This window comes from Rhinatrema bivittatum, chromosome 9 (genome assembly GCF_901001135.1).
Source record: "Rhinatrema bivittatum chromosome 9, aRhiBiv1.1, whole genome shotgun sequence".
In the NCBI taxonomy this organism is placed as follows: Eukaryota; Metazoa; Chordata; class Amphibia; order Gymnophiona; family Rhinatrematidae; genus Rhinatrema; species Rhinatrema bivittatum.
In genome coordinates this window covers 109,595,357-109,612,999 of record NC_042623.1, presented here as the reverse complement: position 1 = coordinate 109,612,999, position 17,643 = coordinate 109,595,357, and the positions used below count along the sequence as shown (strand labels likewise).

Below are 17,643 nucleotides of genomic sequence, written 5' to 3'. Positions count from 1 at the left end.
GTGAGGGAGGGGGGGAGGGAGGAGAGAGTGAGGGAGGGGGGGAGGGCGGAGAGAGTGAGCTGAGGGGGGAGGGAGGAGAGAGTGAGCTGAGGGGGGAGGGAGGAGAGAGTGAGCTGAGGGGAGGGAGACTAGAGGGGGGAGGTGAGGAGGAAGGAAATGGACCGAAAATTTTTTTTTTAAATGTAGCCCGTTGTTACGGGCTTAACGGCTAGTATGATATAAAATGGCAGTGTCCATTGACACGCGCACATGTGCGCCCACACACGGCTCTTAAAATTTACCTCTAATTGTCTAGTAGGTGTTAAGATTAACGGCTCGCAGGTCATCGCCATGAGCCACAGCTGTACTGATACCAGCCCCATTGCTGGCTCTTCGCAGCCAGTTGTCACCAATGCTGACTGCCTCCATAGTGGCGTGGGATGCCACCATGCTGCCCTGCTCTTAGCTCCTCTTAGGTGTGCGCATACCCAACGCCCGGATGTTTAAAGGGCCCACGGCAAGAAAGCAACCCAAGCACCCCTTGATGACATCACCAGCTCCTCCAGATAAAAGGCTCCTTCTGTGGAGCACCAGATGCCTCAGCAATAGGTCTCCTACTCCTGAAGTAGTGCTTGTTGCTTCTGCATGTTGGTTCCTGATTCCTGTCTATGTTCCTGGTCCTGTGCCTTGTCTTCCAGCCTTGCCTCTTCCTGCTTTGCCTTCCAGCCTTGCCTCGTTCAACCTTGCCTCATCCAGTCTTGTCTTTTCCTGCCTGCCTTGTCCTTTTCGTCTTGTCCACCCTTCAGTGTGTCTTTGTCCACCCTTATCTTGACTCCATGCTTGAACCTGACCACAATTGCCTGGACCGGACCACAATTGCCTGCTGCCTGACCCGACCTTGTTAGCTACCTTCCCTGACCTTGGCCTGTCAGTTAGTTTGCTGCCTTCCCTGACTACATATGCCTTTGGACTTTTAGTTATTTTCACTGCCCTAGGGACCTGCATAAGTCCTGCCAGCCACCAGAACCCAAAGACTGAACCTGCCGGGGAAATGGCTGGTAAAGGTGAAGCTTCAGACTGCCCCCTTACAGGGCATGTTCATCAGCTGCTGACATAGGTCTTGTGGGTTCTCTCTCGAGGCTACGTCAACTACACTGCAGCACAAAGTGCTCGCACAGCTGCTACTCTTCACAGTATGTGGCAGTACTCATTGTTGCTTCCTTGCAGGATTGACCTTAGGAGAGAGTGCCAGAACCTGTGCTTTTTAGGTGATGGTTGTAGTTGTTACCAGTCGAGCAGGCTCATTAGTAGATATCGGCAAGGCTGCAACATTTTAGTTCATGCATTCACCAAACAATACTGCTTTAGTTCTGCCTTTTTCTTCAGTTTGAGAATAGGCTTCAAATCCTTTTTCTTGACAGGGCCATCTCCCACCACCCCATATTTCTGTTTGTTTTATTTATTTGATTGTATTTTAGTGTTCACATTTGTTATCCTTTCTTTCATTGTCCTAAGACTAATCACATAAGATATAATAAAAATTTACAATACATTCCTTTGGTAAGGCAGACAGAGTTACACATCTAAGTGACTTATCTAAGACACACTGCTACATTGGATGTCCAGGCCAGTGAGGACACAGTATTCGTTAGGGCTGTACTAAGTGGGCCTCGGGCAGCTTTTGTACATCCCATTGGTCCTGATTCCATCTGCTACACGCTAGGAAATGGAGAAATTACTTACCTGATAATTTCGTTTTCCTTAGTGTAGACAGATGGATTCAGTATCCCGCCCACGGCTGCCTCATAATTCGGAAACCTCGGGTGACAATCCCCGAGAGCAAGACAAGCACGGGTAAGCCACGCTTTACCTCTAGTTTGGACACCTAAACTAGTGTTGGCGTTCCTCGGTTGAGTGCACTGGCTGTCTCCAGCTAAAATTCACGTCAACCAGTTCAAGTTAATCAAGTTATTCAAACACACACATATATCCACAATTGCTTTTTGAGGAGAATACTGAAGAGCAGAGCTTCCTGCAGGGGTATATGTAGTGCTGATGTCAGATTGAAATCTGACTTCGTCTCCAACTACTATCAGGAGCACAGATGGTCCTGAGTCCATCTGTCTACACTAAGGAAAACGAAATTATCAGGTAAGTAATTTCTCCATTTGGACACTGTAGCGGGGTGAGGACATTCCCTGCTGCAAAGAGCGTTCTAAATGGGAAGAAAGTAAGCATAAAACAGTTTTTGGGTGCGTGTAGTTGCAAACCATGCAGGGCGGTTGTGATGGGCAGACTTTACGCAGATTTTCAAAGAGAACCTACCAACATTGTTTCTTTTTGGAAGTTAGCAAGTGTAAAGTCTGTGCGTTAAAAACGTCCGTGTATTTTGCACCTGCTATTTGTGTGGCGGGGAGGGGGGAGGAGAAGGGAATAGTAGCTCACGCACATTTAAAAATCAAATGAACGTGCAGTAATTCTCCCCTCCCCCTGAACTAAACCAGAGCACAGGGACACCTCTTTCTCCCGCTGTTGAAAGTACTCACAATATGGGACCCTGTGCATGCTTATAGCCACATTTGAGGGAGGAGCAACTTTGTCAGGCCTTTTTACCTAAGTAAATTCCTTAGAAAAATTGCTATCCCCAAGGATGCGGGCTGGCCGCAGGAGGGGTGGGGTGACCACCGAGAAAAGACCGAATTCTATGAGTCTTCATGTAAGCTAAAATAGTGTACCTTGAGGCAGGACTTGAAGATGCACTGAAGGTGGAGAAAGTTCCAGAGAAAGCAAGCGGTTTTGGAAGTGGAGGGGCGAGAGCTGAGGAGACAAAGTTGATAATGAAGAGCGAGGGATGTGTCAAGCACAGCATGTCAGATGGAAGCGGCATGGGGGGGGGTCCTCGATTTAAAACTCTGGGCTCGCATGTAAATAGGGACAGTGGAGTGCATCGTCTCGAAAAATAGAGGAAAATCATTTGAATTTATTGCAGAAGGTAATGGGGAATCAATGAATAGGACTGGGGAGGCAGAAAAATGAATTGTGGAAAAGTGCGCCTGCATTTTAAGTGAACTGCAGTGGACTAAACTGAGAGCTAGGCAGGCTTTATGAAGACACAAGCAACGTGATTTCTCAAGGAACTGAAGTAGGGGTACCCAAAGATCGTGATTGCAAAGTAGGGGTTCTGGTGGTAGTGATGATGGGGAGAGGGAAAGAAATGCTTATGTGTGTGGTTGTTGGGGAGAAGGATTGAAGAGGAAACTGGAATAGCCAATATCTTAAGAAATCTGCCACTTTTTTTTTCTGATCACTAAATATTTATTTCATTATAGAAAAATGGATTTATAAATTATTACGGGCCCCAGCGATTTGGACAAGGCAAGCATGTTCAGTCAAATCAAATTGGATTGGCTTTACTGAAAGAAGATATGGTATGGCTCCACTCTTTCATTCTTACTTGGCTGGAATCACCATTTCATGCAAAATGTAACTTCTCTGTAGCTATGCTACTTTCAAGATCTGCACCTAAAAAGCAATTACGTTTTCTTTTTAGGCCTTCATAGCCTTCTCTCCTTCCTGCTTTCAAGTATGCAAAGATTACATTATCAGTTGGGTTTTTCATATTTTGTGATTGCGTATTTTACAGTGCTTGACTCTAGGAGAACATTGAGTAAGCTAATGTGAAGTGCGTATAGGTTACACATTCAAGACACTTGCAAACATAGTATTATTTGTATGACAAAAATATGAAGTATATAGGACAGTATTTCCAAGATGTTTATAAGGACAATTTTATTTGCATACAAAACAATAATATAAAATATCAGAATGGGACAACTCCCAAAAATCTGTAGAAAAGCCATGATTATAATGGCAGGTTCGCATATGATATCTTGAGTGTGATCCATGTCGTTGAATTAGTGCTCCTGTAGATGAACCATTTCTAGCTAAATTAGTATATCCCTGTGAATACATTTGGATGTTTTGGTTGTAACATATTCTGCCTCTAAAATAACTATGTTCTTCTTATACAGAGCACAGAACTGTCTAAGGATGAGATAATATACCAAAACACAATCCCCCACAGAAGTATAATAAAAAATAAACAATTAAATCTGCTAATAATTTGTTGAAACTTACTTATTTATTTATTTTATTTATTTTAAATTTTTGTATACCGACATTCGTTAGGCAAACATCACATCGGTTTCCATGTAACATAAAAACTGGCCAACATGGCTTTACAATGAAACTGATAATGGAACTGGGTGGAGGTAAGGGAGGGGAAACAAAAGGGAATTACTGAACGAAAAGAATATAAGCTATAAACATGATGATATATAAGCAATAAAAATTATATACAAAGGATTATTTACAAGTAAATTGTTTACAATGAATGAGTTAAGGGTTAGGGGGGAGAGGAGGGGGGCAGGGGAGGGGTTTGGGGAGGGGGAGTGTCAGACAGAGGGGTTCATGTGTAGGCTCGTGCGAAGAGCCAAGTCTTGAGATTTTTTCTAAATTGTTTGGGGCAGGTTTCATGGCGTAGGTAGGTGGGGATAGAGTTCCATAGTGAGGGTCCAGCTAGGGAAAGTGCACGTTGTTAGGTGGTAGAGTTTAGGAGATGGCGTATGAATATATTCTGTGTAGGGTGTTCTGGTGGGTCTGGAGGGGAAACGGATATGTAGACTGTCTGAGAACCAAAGCATGTTAGGATTGTGGACGGCTTTATGTATGAGGGTGAGGGTTTTAAACTGAATTCTGGCAGTGATGGGAAGCCAATGTAATTGTTTGAGGACAGGGGTGATATGTTCTTTTCTGCGGGAGCCAGTTAATATACGAGCGGCTGCGTTTTGCAGTAGTTGAAGGGGGGCAAGGCTGTTTTTCGGGAGGCCTAGGAGCAAAGCGTTTGCGTAGTCTATTTTACATGGACCTTCATATGTTAAGGCTTATGGCTACACTTCAAGTCACTTATCCTCCTATTATAATCATAGGTCCAAAATGTCCCATACTTAATTTTTTCAAAAACTTCTATTTGCACTAAAATAGTTCAATGACATGGCACAAAATGTAAACAAAAAATGAAGATATCAGTGGTGAAACATTCATTCATTTATCTCTTCTAACTGTTGTACTCAGCAAATTTTCATCAGCCCAAAGCCAGACATAGGCGGACTGGGAGGGAACTTCCCTAATCCCCTACCTATCCTTCCTCCCTTTTCCCCTCTCCTCCCTGACCCCTAAACTCACCCTAACTCTGCTAAATTGTTTTGTTTTTGAACTTACCTGCTCTAAGGAGCAGAAGTAAGTTCTGCCCACCGGCCCGCTGTCGGCGCGCGCTTCACTGGGACAGCACCTAATAGCACTGTCCCGGCCTGCCCCTGCCCCTTTTCAGACACCCACCACTTCTGCGCATACCGGGAGATACGCGCGTGGCCGAGCTGCTCTGAAAATGCGCTCAGCGTGCAAAAGGCCCGGCCACATACGTATCTGCCGGTATTGGCACGTGCCAGGGATTTAAAATTCCCCTGTTAATGTTCTGTTGAGCGCCTCGTACTTTAACTGTAATGACCCTGTCTTTACTATATATTATTGTCACCATAAATCATAACATCTAAATTAATTAAATTGTACCCTTTTATATGAAAAAACAGTGGGAGTCAAGTAATTTGAATGTTTTATTTTAGCAAAACCAATTATAAAGAAATGTAAGAAGTGAGACCTTAGTATGTACTGTAGATATGCAGCAGAGGGTGTTCAATCAGACATTTTTATATTTAATAACTACAGTCGGTAATAAAATATTTTTTTGTGAACAGGTAAAGGCTGTTAAATTACTTTTCACACCAGAGGAGGAAGATAATCCTGTAAACCGGGCTAAGAGACATTTTCTTCAAACTGGTATATTTAGAATTGCCTTAACATATTGCTTCCCTTGATTTTCCTGTTTAAAGCAGGGGTGGTCACTTCCAGTCCCTAAGAGCCTTAGGCAGGTCTGGTTTTCAATATATTCACAATGAATATGCATGAGGAGGGATTCTAAACTTACCAGGGAAGAAATTAATTTGCCATGTACTCCTGCTTCCTGCCCCTTCCTCCCCAATAATTTGTTTTGGTAGGTTGTAGGGTGACAGCTAACGTGCATAATGAGTACATTTCTGAGTACATTTCTTCCTTGGCAAGGACACATGCCACACCCCACCGCTGTACAGCCCTCTCTCACTCTCCTTCTTTTCCCCTCCCTCCTTCCTCACTCCTTCCAGGTGCACTCCATTCTCTTCTAGCCCCTCCCCCCCTCCCCACGGCCTTACCACTCTCCTTTTCCTTCTCCCTTCTCACTCTCTTCTCCCTTCACTTAACTCTTTCTCCTCACTCGCTCATGCCTTTTAATCTTCTCTTCAACTTGCCTGCAGCTGTTGCAATCCTCTCCCTATCCTCGACTGGGGCTGAAGGCGCTGCTTCTTTCCCTTTGCCAAAGGTCTTAATTAGGGCCAAATACACTACCTTCTCCTCTTCTTGTTGTCAATGCTGCTTTTCTTAGATCAGGATCGAAAATGAAGCTAAAAAATATCCACTCACCCCATGCGAACAGATGCATGGACCTTTGAAACCTATGAATGGAATATATAGTATTTGCATACAATGGAGTTAGTAAATGTAAATATCTCATGCATATTCACTGGGAATATCCTGAACAACAGACCTGTTTGTGGCTCGTGAGGACTGGAGTTGGCCACCCTTGCTGTATAGGAACTGTTTGTACTTATGTTATTTACCACAGAAAATATACTGTTGTATTCAGGCTTTTCCACAATAAGAGCCTTCCAATGACCCATAATCCCTGGCACCAAGCAATGTGTATTCCCTGTATGTACCCAGATAGAGGGAGTTGATGGGTAGCCAGTGTAGGTCCTTGAGGATGGGTGAGATGTGATTGGATCTTTTAATGTTTGTGAGGGATCTTGCCGCAGCGTTTTGGAGTAGCTGCATTGGTCTGAGGGTGGAAGCTGGGAGGCTGAGGAGGAGAGTGTTGCAGTAGTTGAGCTTAGAGAAGTGTAGAGATTGGAGGATGGTTCGATAATCTTGGGAGTAGAGGAGCGGTTTGAGTCGTTTTAGGATCTGTAGTTTGATCTGTATTCAGCACGGAAATCCGTCTTTTATCACTGTGTTTGTGTTGTTTGAGGCTTAGTTCGTTGTCTAGTACTACGCCAAGGTTTTTTACTGAGGGGGTGAGCTGGGTCTCTGGGTTGGTACGGAGTCTAGGGAGAGAGGTGTGATGTGGTTGTTTGTTAGGTATAAGATTTCCGTCTTGTTTTGGTTGTGAGAGAGAGACAGTTTGAGAATAGCTGCGTTATTTTAGTTTGTAGTTTGTCCCAGATTTTTAATGTGGTTTCAAGGGTTTTATTTAGGGGGAGATGGATTTGTAGGTCATCCGCATAGACATAGTATGAGAGGTTTGATTCTGACAGGAACTTGCAGAGGGGAAGGAGATATATGTTGAAGAGGGTGGATGAAAGGGATGAGCCTTGCGGGTCGCCATGTGGGAGGGGTATTTGGGAGGATTCTGTTGTATTTATTCTTATTTTGAATGTTCTGTCTGTGAGAGATGATTTGAACCATTTGAGTGTGGTGTCGCATAGTCCTATTTCTTTCATAGTGTTTCATGGTTGATGGTGTCAAATGCGGAGGAGATGTCTAGGAGTATCAGTAGGTAGGATTGGCCACAGACGAGTCCTCATAGGATTGTGTCAGTGAGGGTAAGTAGAAGTGTTTCCGTGCTGAATAGTTTTCTGAAGCCGTGTTGTGCTGGTTTTCTAGATAGTTGGAGAGTTGATTGTTAGCCAAGATTCTAGAAAAAATTGTTATGAAAGGGAGGTTGGAAATGGGTCTGTAGTTTCCTGGATCAGATTTGTCAAGGATGGGTTTGACTACTGCACATTTGAGTTTGTCGGGGAATATGCCATGTTGGAGAGAGAGGTTGATTATGTCAGCGATGGGTCTGGTGATGAGATTGGGGACAAGCTTCAGGAATTTGATGGGGATGGGGTCAAGAGGATGAGTGGCAGGGTTTATCTTTTGGATGATGGTTTCAATTTCGATGGATGCAACGGGTTCAGATTGTGTCTATGTAGTATTGGGTATGAGTGGAGAATTTGGGGGTTCCATTCTGACGGGGGGATCTTTGCAATAAGATTGTAGACTTTGACCTTGAAGAAATGTGCTAGTTCTTCGCAGGTGACGGTTGGGATGTCGTTTGACGTTGCATTCTGATATGGGTTAGTTAGGTCTGTGACATAGGCAAATAGGGTCCTGGGGTTAAATCGAAAGTCGTGGATTTTCTTTGTGTAGAAATCATGCTTCGCTTTGTCGAGGTCAGTTGTGTAGATGTGGAGTATTGTACTGTATTTGTCTTTTAGTTCTGGTGTTTGCATCTTCTCCATTTTTTTTCGGCTTGTCTTAGTATTAGTTTGTTTTTTTTAATTCGGGGGTGTACCAGGGGGCCTTGTGTTTGGTGGATGTTTTAATTTCTTTTATTAAGGTTGGGCATTTGATCTTGGCTATTTGGGAGTTGATGGAGATCCATGAGTTTGTTGCAGAGTTGGCGTCGTTCTTGTTTAGGGTTTTTAACGTGTCTGGTAGCATTTCAGTAAGGTCGTCACTGGAGCAAGGTTTGATGAGGTCAATGTACTTGTTGGGGGTGTCTGACTTCGTGTGAGGGTATTGTAGCTGGAGTTTTGTTTGCATAAGTTTGTGATCAGACCAGGGTATGGAGGTGGCTGAGGAAGAGCTGTTGGAAATTTTATTGTTGATGAATATTAGATCCAGGGTATGACCGGATTTTTGGGTAGGAGTGTTGATTATTTGTTTAAATCCAATTGCAGACATGGTGTTGAGAAGGAGCTCGCAGGTTGGAGAGAGGGGTATTGTGTCTAGGTGGAGATTGACGTCTCCTAGAATGATTGCGGGTATGTCCATCTTAATGTTGGTGGATATGGCTTCAATTAGTGGAGATAGGATATGTTGGAGTATTCCTGGGGGGGCATAAAGGAGGAGGATTTGGAGGTTTTTGGATTTGAATAGGCTTGTTTCAAAGGGGGGGAGGTCGAGCAGTTGGGTTGAAAATTTGAATTTTTTTAGTGCTAGGAAGAGCAAACCGCCTCCTTTTCTTTTCGTTCTGGGTATGGAATAGATGTAGATTGCTTTGGGGAGTTGGTTAAGGAGTACTGCGTCAGTGTTTTTGAGCCAAGATTAATAGTAATGTTCAAGTATAATCAGTGTTGTCCACAGTTTGGCTTTTTTAGAGAATATTAACACCTGATGTCAGGGTGGGACTATATGACCATGATGTCAGCTTTTGCTCCATCTGTGGCAGAGGTGCATAACCCACTCTTTGGGGTTGACCTGCCCTTACTAGAGGAAAGGAAATTATCAGGTAAGTATTTTCTCCTTATGTGTCTGCCCTTTTCACTAAGAAAACAATCTTCAAAACAATTTTCACAAGTCAGAAGTATTCTGCCAGCATTAATTGGCTGGCTGAAAATGGCCCTCCGTCAGTGTGACTAAATATCCATGCATTGTTCCACAACCACATTTAGAGGAGCAGGCTTTGGTTGGGGGAGGAGAAGTACACACATAGATTGCATTTTGAAATCTTCAGGCTTGCTTTTCTAGCAAAACTGTAGCCACAGAAAAATCAGCTGCAGGTGACCGTGTACGCACTTTGTACCCGTGGCAAGTTGCAAAGGAAAAAGTGCACATACGCACATATGTCTTCACTTTGGAAATTGATGGAAAGCCTGTGGATAAAAAGTATGTTCAGTCGTCTTCCCAATATGGACAATTTGAAAATCACCCCCTGGAATACTGCTCTACACGCTCGCCATTCCCTGTGAAACAAGTGCCTGCTTGTATTTCCCTATTTCTACTTCTTTCTCTTTCTCATAGACTTGTTCCATAAACAAGTTGAGAAAATTGAGCGGAAAAGTTAAATCCCTGGTATGAACCAAGATTCATCATGCTGCACGCTTAAAAGTTTGAATTTCCAACCAAGTATACATGGAAAACTAAACTCATTCTCATTTGTGCCTTCTCCAGAGGATGCTAAAGGTACCTTGGCATTATTTCCGGAATGTAAAGTGCGGGAGAGAATGGTGCTGCGAGCATTGAATCGTTATGGTGTCAATCCGGAGGGCTGCACACGAGCATGGTTTAGCATTCCCCATTCCATGCGAATCTTCTATGTTCATGCATACTGTAGCAAGGTCTGGAATGAGGCTGCATCTTACAGGCTGAAGACTTATGGTTCAAGAGTTGTGGAGGGTGACCTGGTCAGCTGGGAAGCTGGCACTGATGAAACACCTCTTAGTGACAGAGTAAGTAAAAGGTTAAGCAATTTTGGTTGTAACTGAACAAAAAATGTACGCATGGTAACATCAAAGATTGATTTTTTGAAAACAGACCCGTTTTTTCTTGTTTGCAGTAAAAATGCTCTGAACAAATGGTGCAAAATTGCCTAGTATGAGTTCAAAGTGTTGTTTGATTACTTCGCCAAGGAAAACAAGACAAATGCCACTGTTGGTAAACATCCTGTTCTGTGATAGCAGGGATTTGGAAGAGCTCAATGGCAAGGAGATCTGTCTAGATTCAATTCCCGGGCTAGATTTCTGCTTCCCCAGCCCCTGGCTAAATGCCATTCTGAAATGGCTGGGCTGAGTTGTCAGGGGAGTATAAAAATAAGGGAACAAAACTTGGGTAGTTTTAAATGAAGACTCATGGTCCTGTAGGCCAATAGAGGCCAGTTCCAGTTGAGCTGGAAGCCAAAGGAGCAGGAGAAAACTGTCAGAAAAATAACCATGATTTAGTTTTACCATAAAAACATTGATATTAACCCAAAAAAGATTAGAAACTACTGAGGGTAAAAAAAAAAGTACTTGGCAATAGCAAGGAAAATTACTGGTCAGAATCTAAAAGGTAAATCAGAGAGCACAAATAATTTTGTCTAAAGCCAGCATGGCAGAAAGAGCATTCAGAAGAATTAGATTTAATGAGTTAAGTTTTTTGGTCAGTTTGTTTTGCCAGATGTAGTTTGAAACTGCAGTTTCCCATGAATAAGGAATAGTGGTTACCATATTAGTTCATTTGGATACATGGAAGGGTCAACAAGAAGTTGTAGGCAACACCTTTTTATTGAACTAAATATTTATTTATTTATTTAACAGTTTTATATACCGCAGTTCAGGTAACAGAGTTACTAATCACTTCGGTTCACATTTCAACAATTACAATGACAGTATAAAGTATAATGTCTTACATAGAACAGGGTGAATGAAACTTGGATAATAACTTACAATGAACAGGGAGAATACAATTAATATACAAAGAACTTGGAGGAACAATGTGTGAAATCGTTGGGCCTGTCTTGGCGAGGCCTAAAGCTAACTGTTATGACGTTCACTGGGAGAGTGAGCTGAAGCGAATGGATTCTTAGTGTTGGAGGGATGTTGTGGATATGTCAAGGGGAAGGGTCTTCCGTAGGGATCTGTACTAGGATAATTGGGTTAGGAGAATGCTTGGTTTTTATTGAACTAAATATGTCTTAATACATCTCTCAAAAGCTTGTCACAGATGTATTAAGATACCTTTTTATTGGACTATCACCTACAACTCGTTTATGGATGAAAAAATCTGAAACTGCCACAGTTTTGACAGCATGAACATGCATAATGCCAAAAAGAGAGTGGTTACATTTTTGTAAAACATTAATAGTGCATTTTAGAAAGTCCTGTGCACAACACCCTGAGGTCCTTTCATCCCTTCATCCAAATCAAGAGACTACCTTTTTTTTTTTTTTTTCTATGTCTTTTTTATTAAGTTGAAATGCATACATAGTTTAATTTGAGCAAGCCAAGTGGGACCTCGTTACAAGACCAAGGAATCCATCACAACAAAACAGATCTAGCACACTGGCTTACAGAAAAGCAGAGGCTAACCTAATAGCATTAACAGCAGAGCATGATCTTGAAAGTGCCTGTATGTGAAACTGTTGTTCCCTGCATGTACCAGGATCAGTCCAGACTGCTGGGTTATGCCTCTCTTCCAGCAGATGGAGTCAGAGAAAGCTGAAAAGCACCCCCCATATAACCTGGTGTGCCACCTGCGATCCCTCAGTATTTCTCTGACTCCAGCAGATTGTGAGAGCATAACCTGCGGTCCTGACTTTATCTAAATTTCCTGTGATCTTTCTCCTGACAGGTTTGATTCCTGAGGAAAGCCTTTGACTAGATCAACTTTATATAAAAAAAAAAAAAAAAATAGTGCATACTGAATTGTTGATTTGATATTTGATCTCTGCAAATCTTTTGAGCGTGTGAGAGAAGCAGCTAGCTGCAGGCAGGCGAGACAGGGCATTGCCCTACAGCCGTTTACGCGGAGAGTTGTACTCTAACCCGGTGAGCTGAGGGGAAAAACACCAGTGAGCCAGTCACTCTCCCCCTCCTTTGACAACTCAGAGACGCGAAATTACTCGGATTCTTTAGCCTGGCTGCTCAGAGAGGATTGTTCCTCGATATTGTGGGCTGAGTAAAAAAAAAAAAAAAAAAAAGGAGTTTATTTTAAATGCGCCTGTTTCTTTTCTCAGCCCTAGCCTGCCACGTTCTTCCGGGCCTCCGGCGGGGGTGGAGTTTTTACCCAGCTGCTTCGCACGTTTTGCCTATGCCGCATGGGTCAGTATGTGGAGCTTATGGGGAGCTGGGGACCCGGCTCTCCTGCGAAGGCCTCTGCTCCCGGTGTATTCCCGGGGGCGAGGGGCCTTCGCGGCGATCAATTTTGACCCGGGGGGGGCAGTCTTGCAGCGTCCGCGCGGCGAACAGTCAGCTGGGAGGCAGAGGCCTGGTCTCCCAATTGGCGCGGGAGCAGCGGCCATCTTGCCTCCATCGGACGGCGATGCTGATTTGGCTGAGGGAGAGGATCTCCCTCCTCTCTCCCCACCGGCCTTAAGCCCACAATGACCGCACGAATTACCATCGGACTCTGCTCCTCCTCCGACCTTACCCCCCGGGGGGGGCGGGGGCCCTTAAAAAGGCAATACCCGTTTTTTCCTTCCAATTTGTGTTACTTTTGCATTTTAGGGCTTCTACAGACCAGGGGAGGTCTGAACCTCGGACTTCCCGCTCTGCCCCGGGGGATGGGCTACCTGACTCTCTTCCACCTGCGGATCCGGTGCCTCAGGACCCCTCCACCCAGGATGTGAGCGATGAGGTAGACAGTGTCGCTCTGGTGGAGGGGGATGATCCGCAGGTGCTCCGTTTATTCTGCAGGGAGGAACTGGATTCTATGATTTCCCACGTGCTTCAGGAACTGGAGATTCCAGTCCCGCAAGCTGTGCCGGATTCTTCTCCAGGTGATTCAGTTTTGTCGGGGCTTCGAGCCCCACCTCAAACTTTTCCTTTCCATCCAAAGCTTTTCCAGCTTGTTACCCGAGAATGGGATACACCTGAGGCCTCCTTGCAGGTTAGCAGGGCTATGGAAAAACTTTATCCGCTCCCTAATGAATCTCTCAACCTTCTTAAGATTCCTAAGGTAGACTTGGCCAAGCATACAACTATCCCTGTGATGGGAGGCACAGTGCTCAAGGACCTCCAGGATAGGAAGCTGGAAGTTTTGCTTAAGTGGATTTTTGAAGTGTCCACCTTGGGTGTGCGGGCCGCCATATGTAGGAGCCTCATGCAAAGGGCTACTCTCCGTTGGGTTCAACAGATGCTCACGACCCAGGACCTTCCCCCGGGAGAGGCTAGGCAGGCGAACCGCATGGAATCAGCGGTAGCCTATACTGCAGATGCTTTGTATGATCTCCTTCGTACTTCTGCCCGCACTATGTCTTCGGCAGTTTCCGCAAGGCGACTGCTATGGCTCCATAACTGGTCGACTGATGCCTCTTCTAAGTCTCAGCTGGGTTTCTTTCCTTTCCGGGACAAACTTTTATTTGGGGACGAACTCTAGCAGCTCATAAGAGCCTTGGGGGACAACAAGGTTTACAAGCTCCCAGAAGACAAACCCAGATCGGCCCGCTCGCCCGGCGCCTTTAGGGGCCATTTTCGAGGGCAACACTGTTTCCGTTCTGGTAGGGGTTCTTCTTATGCCCCTAGGCAATCGTCTACAAAGGCGCAATCATGGGCGCATTCCTTTCGTGGCAGGCAGCCTCAGCGTGCTGGAGCCTCTCATGCCTTGGCCCCCAACAAAACTCCCCAATGAAGGGGCACTGGCCCATTCCTCAGTCCCGAAGATCGGGGGCCGACTCTCCCTGTTTCGCGAAAAATGGGTCAAGATTACCTCAGACCAGTGTGTTCTAGATATTATAAATCACGGTTACGCTTTGGATTTTGCTCGCCCCCCCCCCCCCCCCCCCCCCCCCCACGATCTCTTTCTAGAATCTCCCTGCGGGCCTCAGCTGAAGCAATAAGTGGTTCTTCAAACGTTGTCCCGGTTGAAGGCTGTAGGAGCCATTGTTCTGGTTCCCGTGGCCGAACGTCGGACCAGTCGCTACTCCATTTATTTCGTGGTTCCCAAGAAGGATGGCTCTTTCTGGCTGATCTTGGATCTCAAACAGGTCAACAGGGCATTGCGTGTTCCTCGGTTTTGCATGGAGACGTTGAGGTCAGTCATTGCAGCAGTCCACAAAGGCAAATTTTTGGCTTCTTTGGATCTGATGGAAGCTTACCTCCACATAGGGATCCAAGAACACCATCAGAGGTTCCTGCGGTTCATGATCGCACCCTACCCTTCGGGCTGGCAACGGCTCCCCGTGTTTTCACCAAGGTGATGGTGGTAGTGGCAGTGAGCCTTCGCCGGGAAGGGATCTTGGTACATCCCTACCTGGACGACTGGCTCATAAGAGCAAAGTCAGAAAACCTTTGCACAGAAGCGGTTCACTCTGTTTTGCATCGCCTACATTCCCTAGGCTGGGTCGTCAATCATGCAAAGAGCCAGCTGGTTCCATCCCAAGTGTTGGAATTTCTAGGAGCCCGATTCGACACTGCCGTGGGCAAGGTTTCACTGCCTCTGGTGAGGATGGAGCGGTTAATGTCTCAGGTACGGCGCCTGTTGACTCTTCCCTCACCCATGGTGTGGGACTATTTGCAGGTTCTTGGTTTTATGGCATCTACCCTGGAATTGGTTCCTTGGGCTTTTGCGCATATGAGACCTTTGCAGAGGACACTGCTTTCTCGTTGGGATCCCAAGTCGGAAGAGTTCCACCTGCTATTACCACTGCTAGAACCGGCTAGATCCAGTCTGGATTGGTGGCTGACCCTGGATCACTTACTTCAAGGGGTGGACTTGGCGAATCCTCAATGGTTAATTGTGACGAGGGATGCCAGCCTGACCGGTTGGGGGGCAGTCTGTCAATCAGGTCAGCGCAGGGCCTTTGGACACTGTCGCAGACCAAGTGGTCCATCAATCGCTTCGAGACCAGGGCGGTTCGTTTAGCACTGCACCAATTTCTTCCCCTTGTCCGCCACTGGGCTGTACGAATTCTCTCCGACAATGCGACCACCATGGCTTACATAAACCGTCAAGGGGGGTATGAGAAAGTCGCCTCGTGGCCGCCAAAGCGGACATGTTAATGACCTGGGCAGAACGCAATCTGACCCTCATAGCTGCATCTCACATAGCCAGGGTCAACAAAGTTCAGGCGGACTTCCTCAGCCGCCGGCGGCTAGATCCCGGAGAATGGGAGCTGTCCGGGGATGCGATGCGGCTGCTATTGAGCTGGTGGGGGACCCCCCGCCTAGACTTAATGGCGACTTGTCTGAACGTGAAAGCATCTCGTTTCTTCAATCACAGAAGGGATCACGGATTAGAAGGGGTGGATGCCCTGGTTCTTCCATGGCCTCCACATATTCTCCTTTATGTGTTTCTTCCTTTGCTGTTGGTGGGAAAGGTTTTGCGACGAATAGAATCTCACCAGGGGCCAGTAATTTTGGTGGCCCCGAGTGGCCATGAAGACCGTGGTTTGCCGATCTGATCAACCTAGCGGTGGACGGTCCCTTGCGCCTCTGTCATCTGCCGAACCTCCTCCGGCAGGGTCCAGTATTTTTCGATCAGACCGACCGCTTCTGTCTAGCGGCTTGGCTTATGAGAGGAGGCAATTAAGAAGGAAGGGTTACTCGGAGGCAGTTATTACCATTCTTCTCCGTGCTCAAAAAACTTCTACATCTATCACCTACGTTCGGGTATGGAAGGTGTTTGATTCTTGGTGCCATGGGTTGAGTTTGTCCCCGCGGCAGGCCACTATTGTTCGCATTCTTGCAGGACGGCTTACGGAAGGGCTTGGCGTACAGTTCGCTCCGGGTGCAGGTAGTGGCCTTGGGCTGCTTTCGAGGTAAGGTTGATGGTGCTTCCATTGCTGCTCACCCGGATGTGGCATGATTCTTGAAGGGTGCCAAGCACTTGAAGCCGCAAGTGCCCGCGATCTGTCCATCCTGGAGTTTAAATTTGGTTCTCTGTAGCCTTTGCGGGTCCCCCTTTGAGCCTTTGAAGCGGGCTCCTTTGAAGGATTAAACGCTTAAAATGGTGTGTCTCGTGGCTATCTGTTCAGCTAGACGGGTTTCGGAGCTCCAAGCCTTGTCATGTCGAGAGCCTTTTTTGCGTATCTCTGATTCTGGGATTTCTCTTTGGACAGTGCCCTCCGTCCTTCCAAAGGTAGTCTCGGCATTTCATGTCAACCAATCAGTCGAGTTGCTGGCATTCTCTGATGAGGATAAGGATCTGAGGAGGTTGGATGTCCGTAGAGTCCTCTTGCGGTACTTGGAGGTAACTAATCTGTTTCGATTGTCTGATCATTTTTTTGTTTTGTGGAGCGGTCCTAAGAAAGGGACTAAGGCTTCTAAATCTACTATTGCCCGCTGGTTGATAGACGCTATTGCTTCAGCTTACATATGTCACGGGTGCCCAGTACCGGATGGTCTTAAGGCGCATTCTCTTAGGTCACAAGCAGCATCCTGGGCAGAAAGCCAATGTGTCTCGCCCCAAGAGATTTGTCGGGCGGCCACTTGGAAATCCTTGCACACGTTTGCTAAACATTACCGGTTGGATGTGCGGGATCCGAAGGTGGATTCTTTTGGCAGCAGTGTGCTTCGCGCGGGACTCTCCAGGTCCCATCCCTTTTAGGGCAGCTTGGGTACATCCCAGCAGTTTGGACTGATCCTAGTATGTACAGGGAAAGGAAAATTAGTTCTTACCTGTTAATGTTTGTTCCTGTAGTACCAAGGATCAGTCCAGACGCCCACCCATAGGCAGGAGAGTCCGCTCAGCTATTTGTATTTCTCTTGGCAGATTTTTCGAAGACTACACACCTCCGCGACAGTTCCTTTTGTCACAAGTTAGTTTTTTAAGAGGTTAATACAAGTTCTAGCTTTTCAAGAGGTTAGTGTTTGACTTGATCTTGTCATTGGTTGGTAAAAAAAAAAATAATAATAATAATAACAGCAGCCATTCATTCTGCTTTGATATTGATTATACTGAGGGATCGCAGGTGGCACACCAGGTTATATGGGGGGTGCTTTTCAGCTTTTCTCTGACTCCATCTGCTGGAAGGGAGGCATAACCCAGCAATCTGGACTGATCCTTGGTACTACAGGAACGAAAATTAACAGGTAAGAACTAATTTTCCTT

The 17,643-nt window shown here is 45.7% G+C and overlaps 1 protein-coding gene across 3 annotated transcripts in view; it reads left to right on the top strand.

Annotated features, from left to right (window-relative positions):
- Nucleotides 1–17,643, top strand: part of PUS7L (pseudouridine synthase 7 like) — a 56,441-nt gene that overhangs the window by 19,381 nt on the left and 19,417 nt on the right. For all 3 annotated transcript variants that reach the window (XM_029615351.1, XM_029615350.1, XM_029615349.1), the window contains 3 exons: nt 3,309–3,407; nt 5,793–5,874; nt 10,069–10,346. In XM_029615351.1, the coding sequence (XP_029471211.1) occupies nt 3,309–3,407; nt 5,793–5,874; nt 10,069–10,346 (459 nt within the window). The remainder of the gene's footprint in view (nt 1–3,308; nt 3,408–5,792; nt 5,875–10,068; nt 10,347–17,643) is intronic.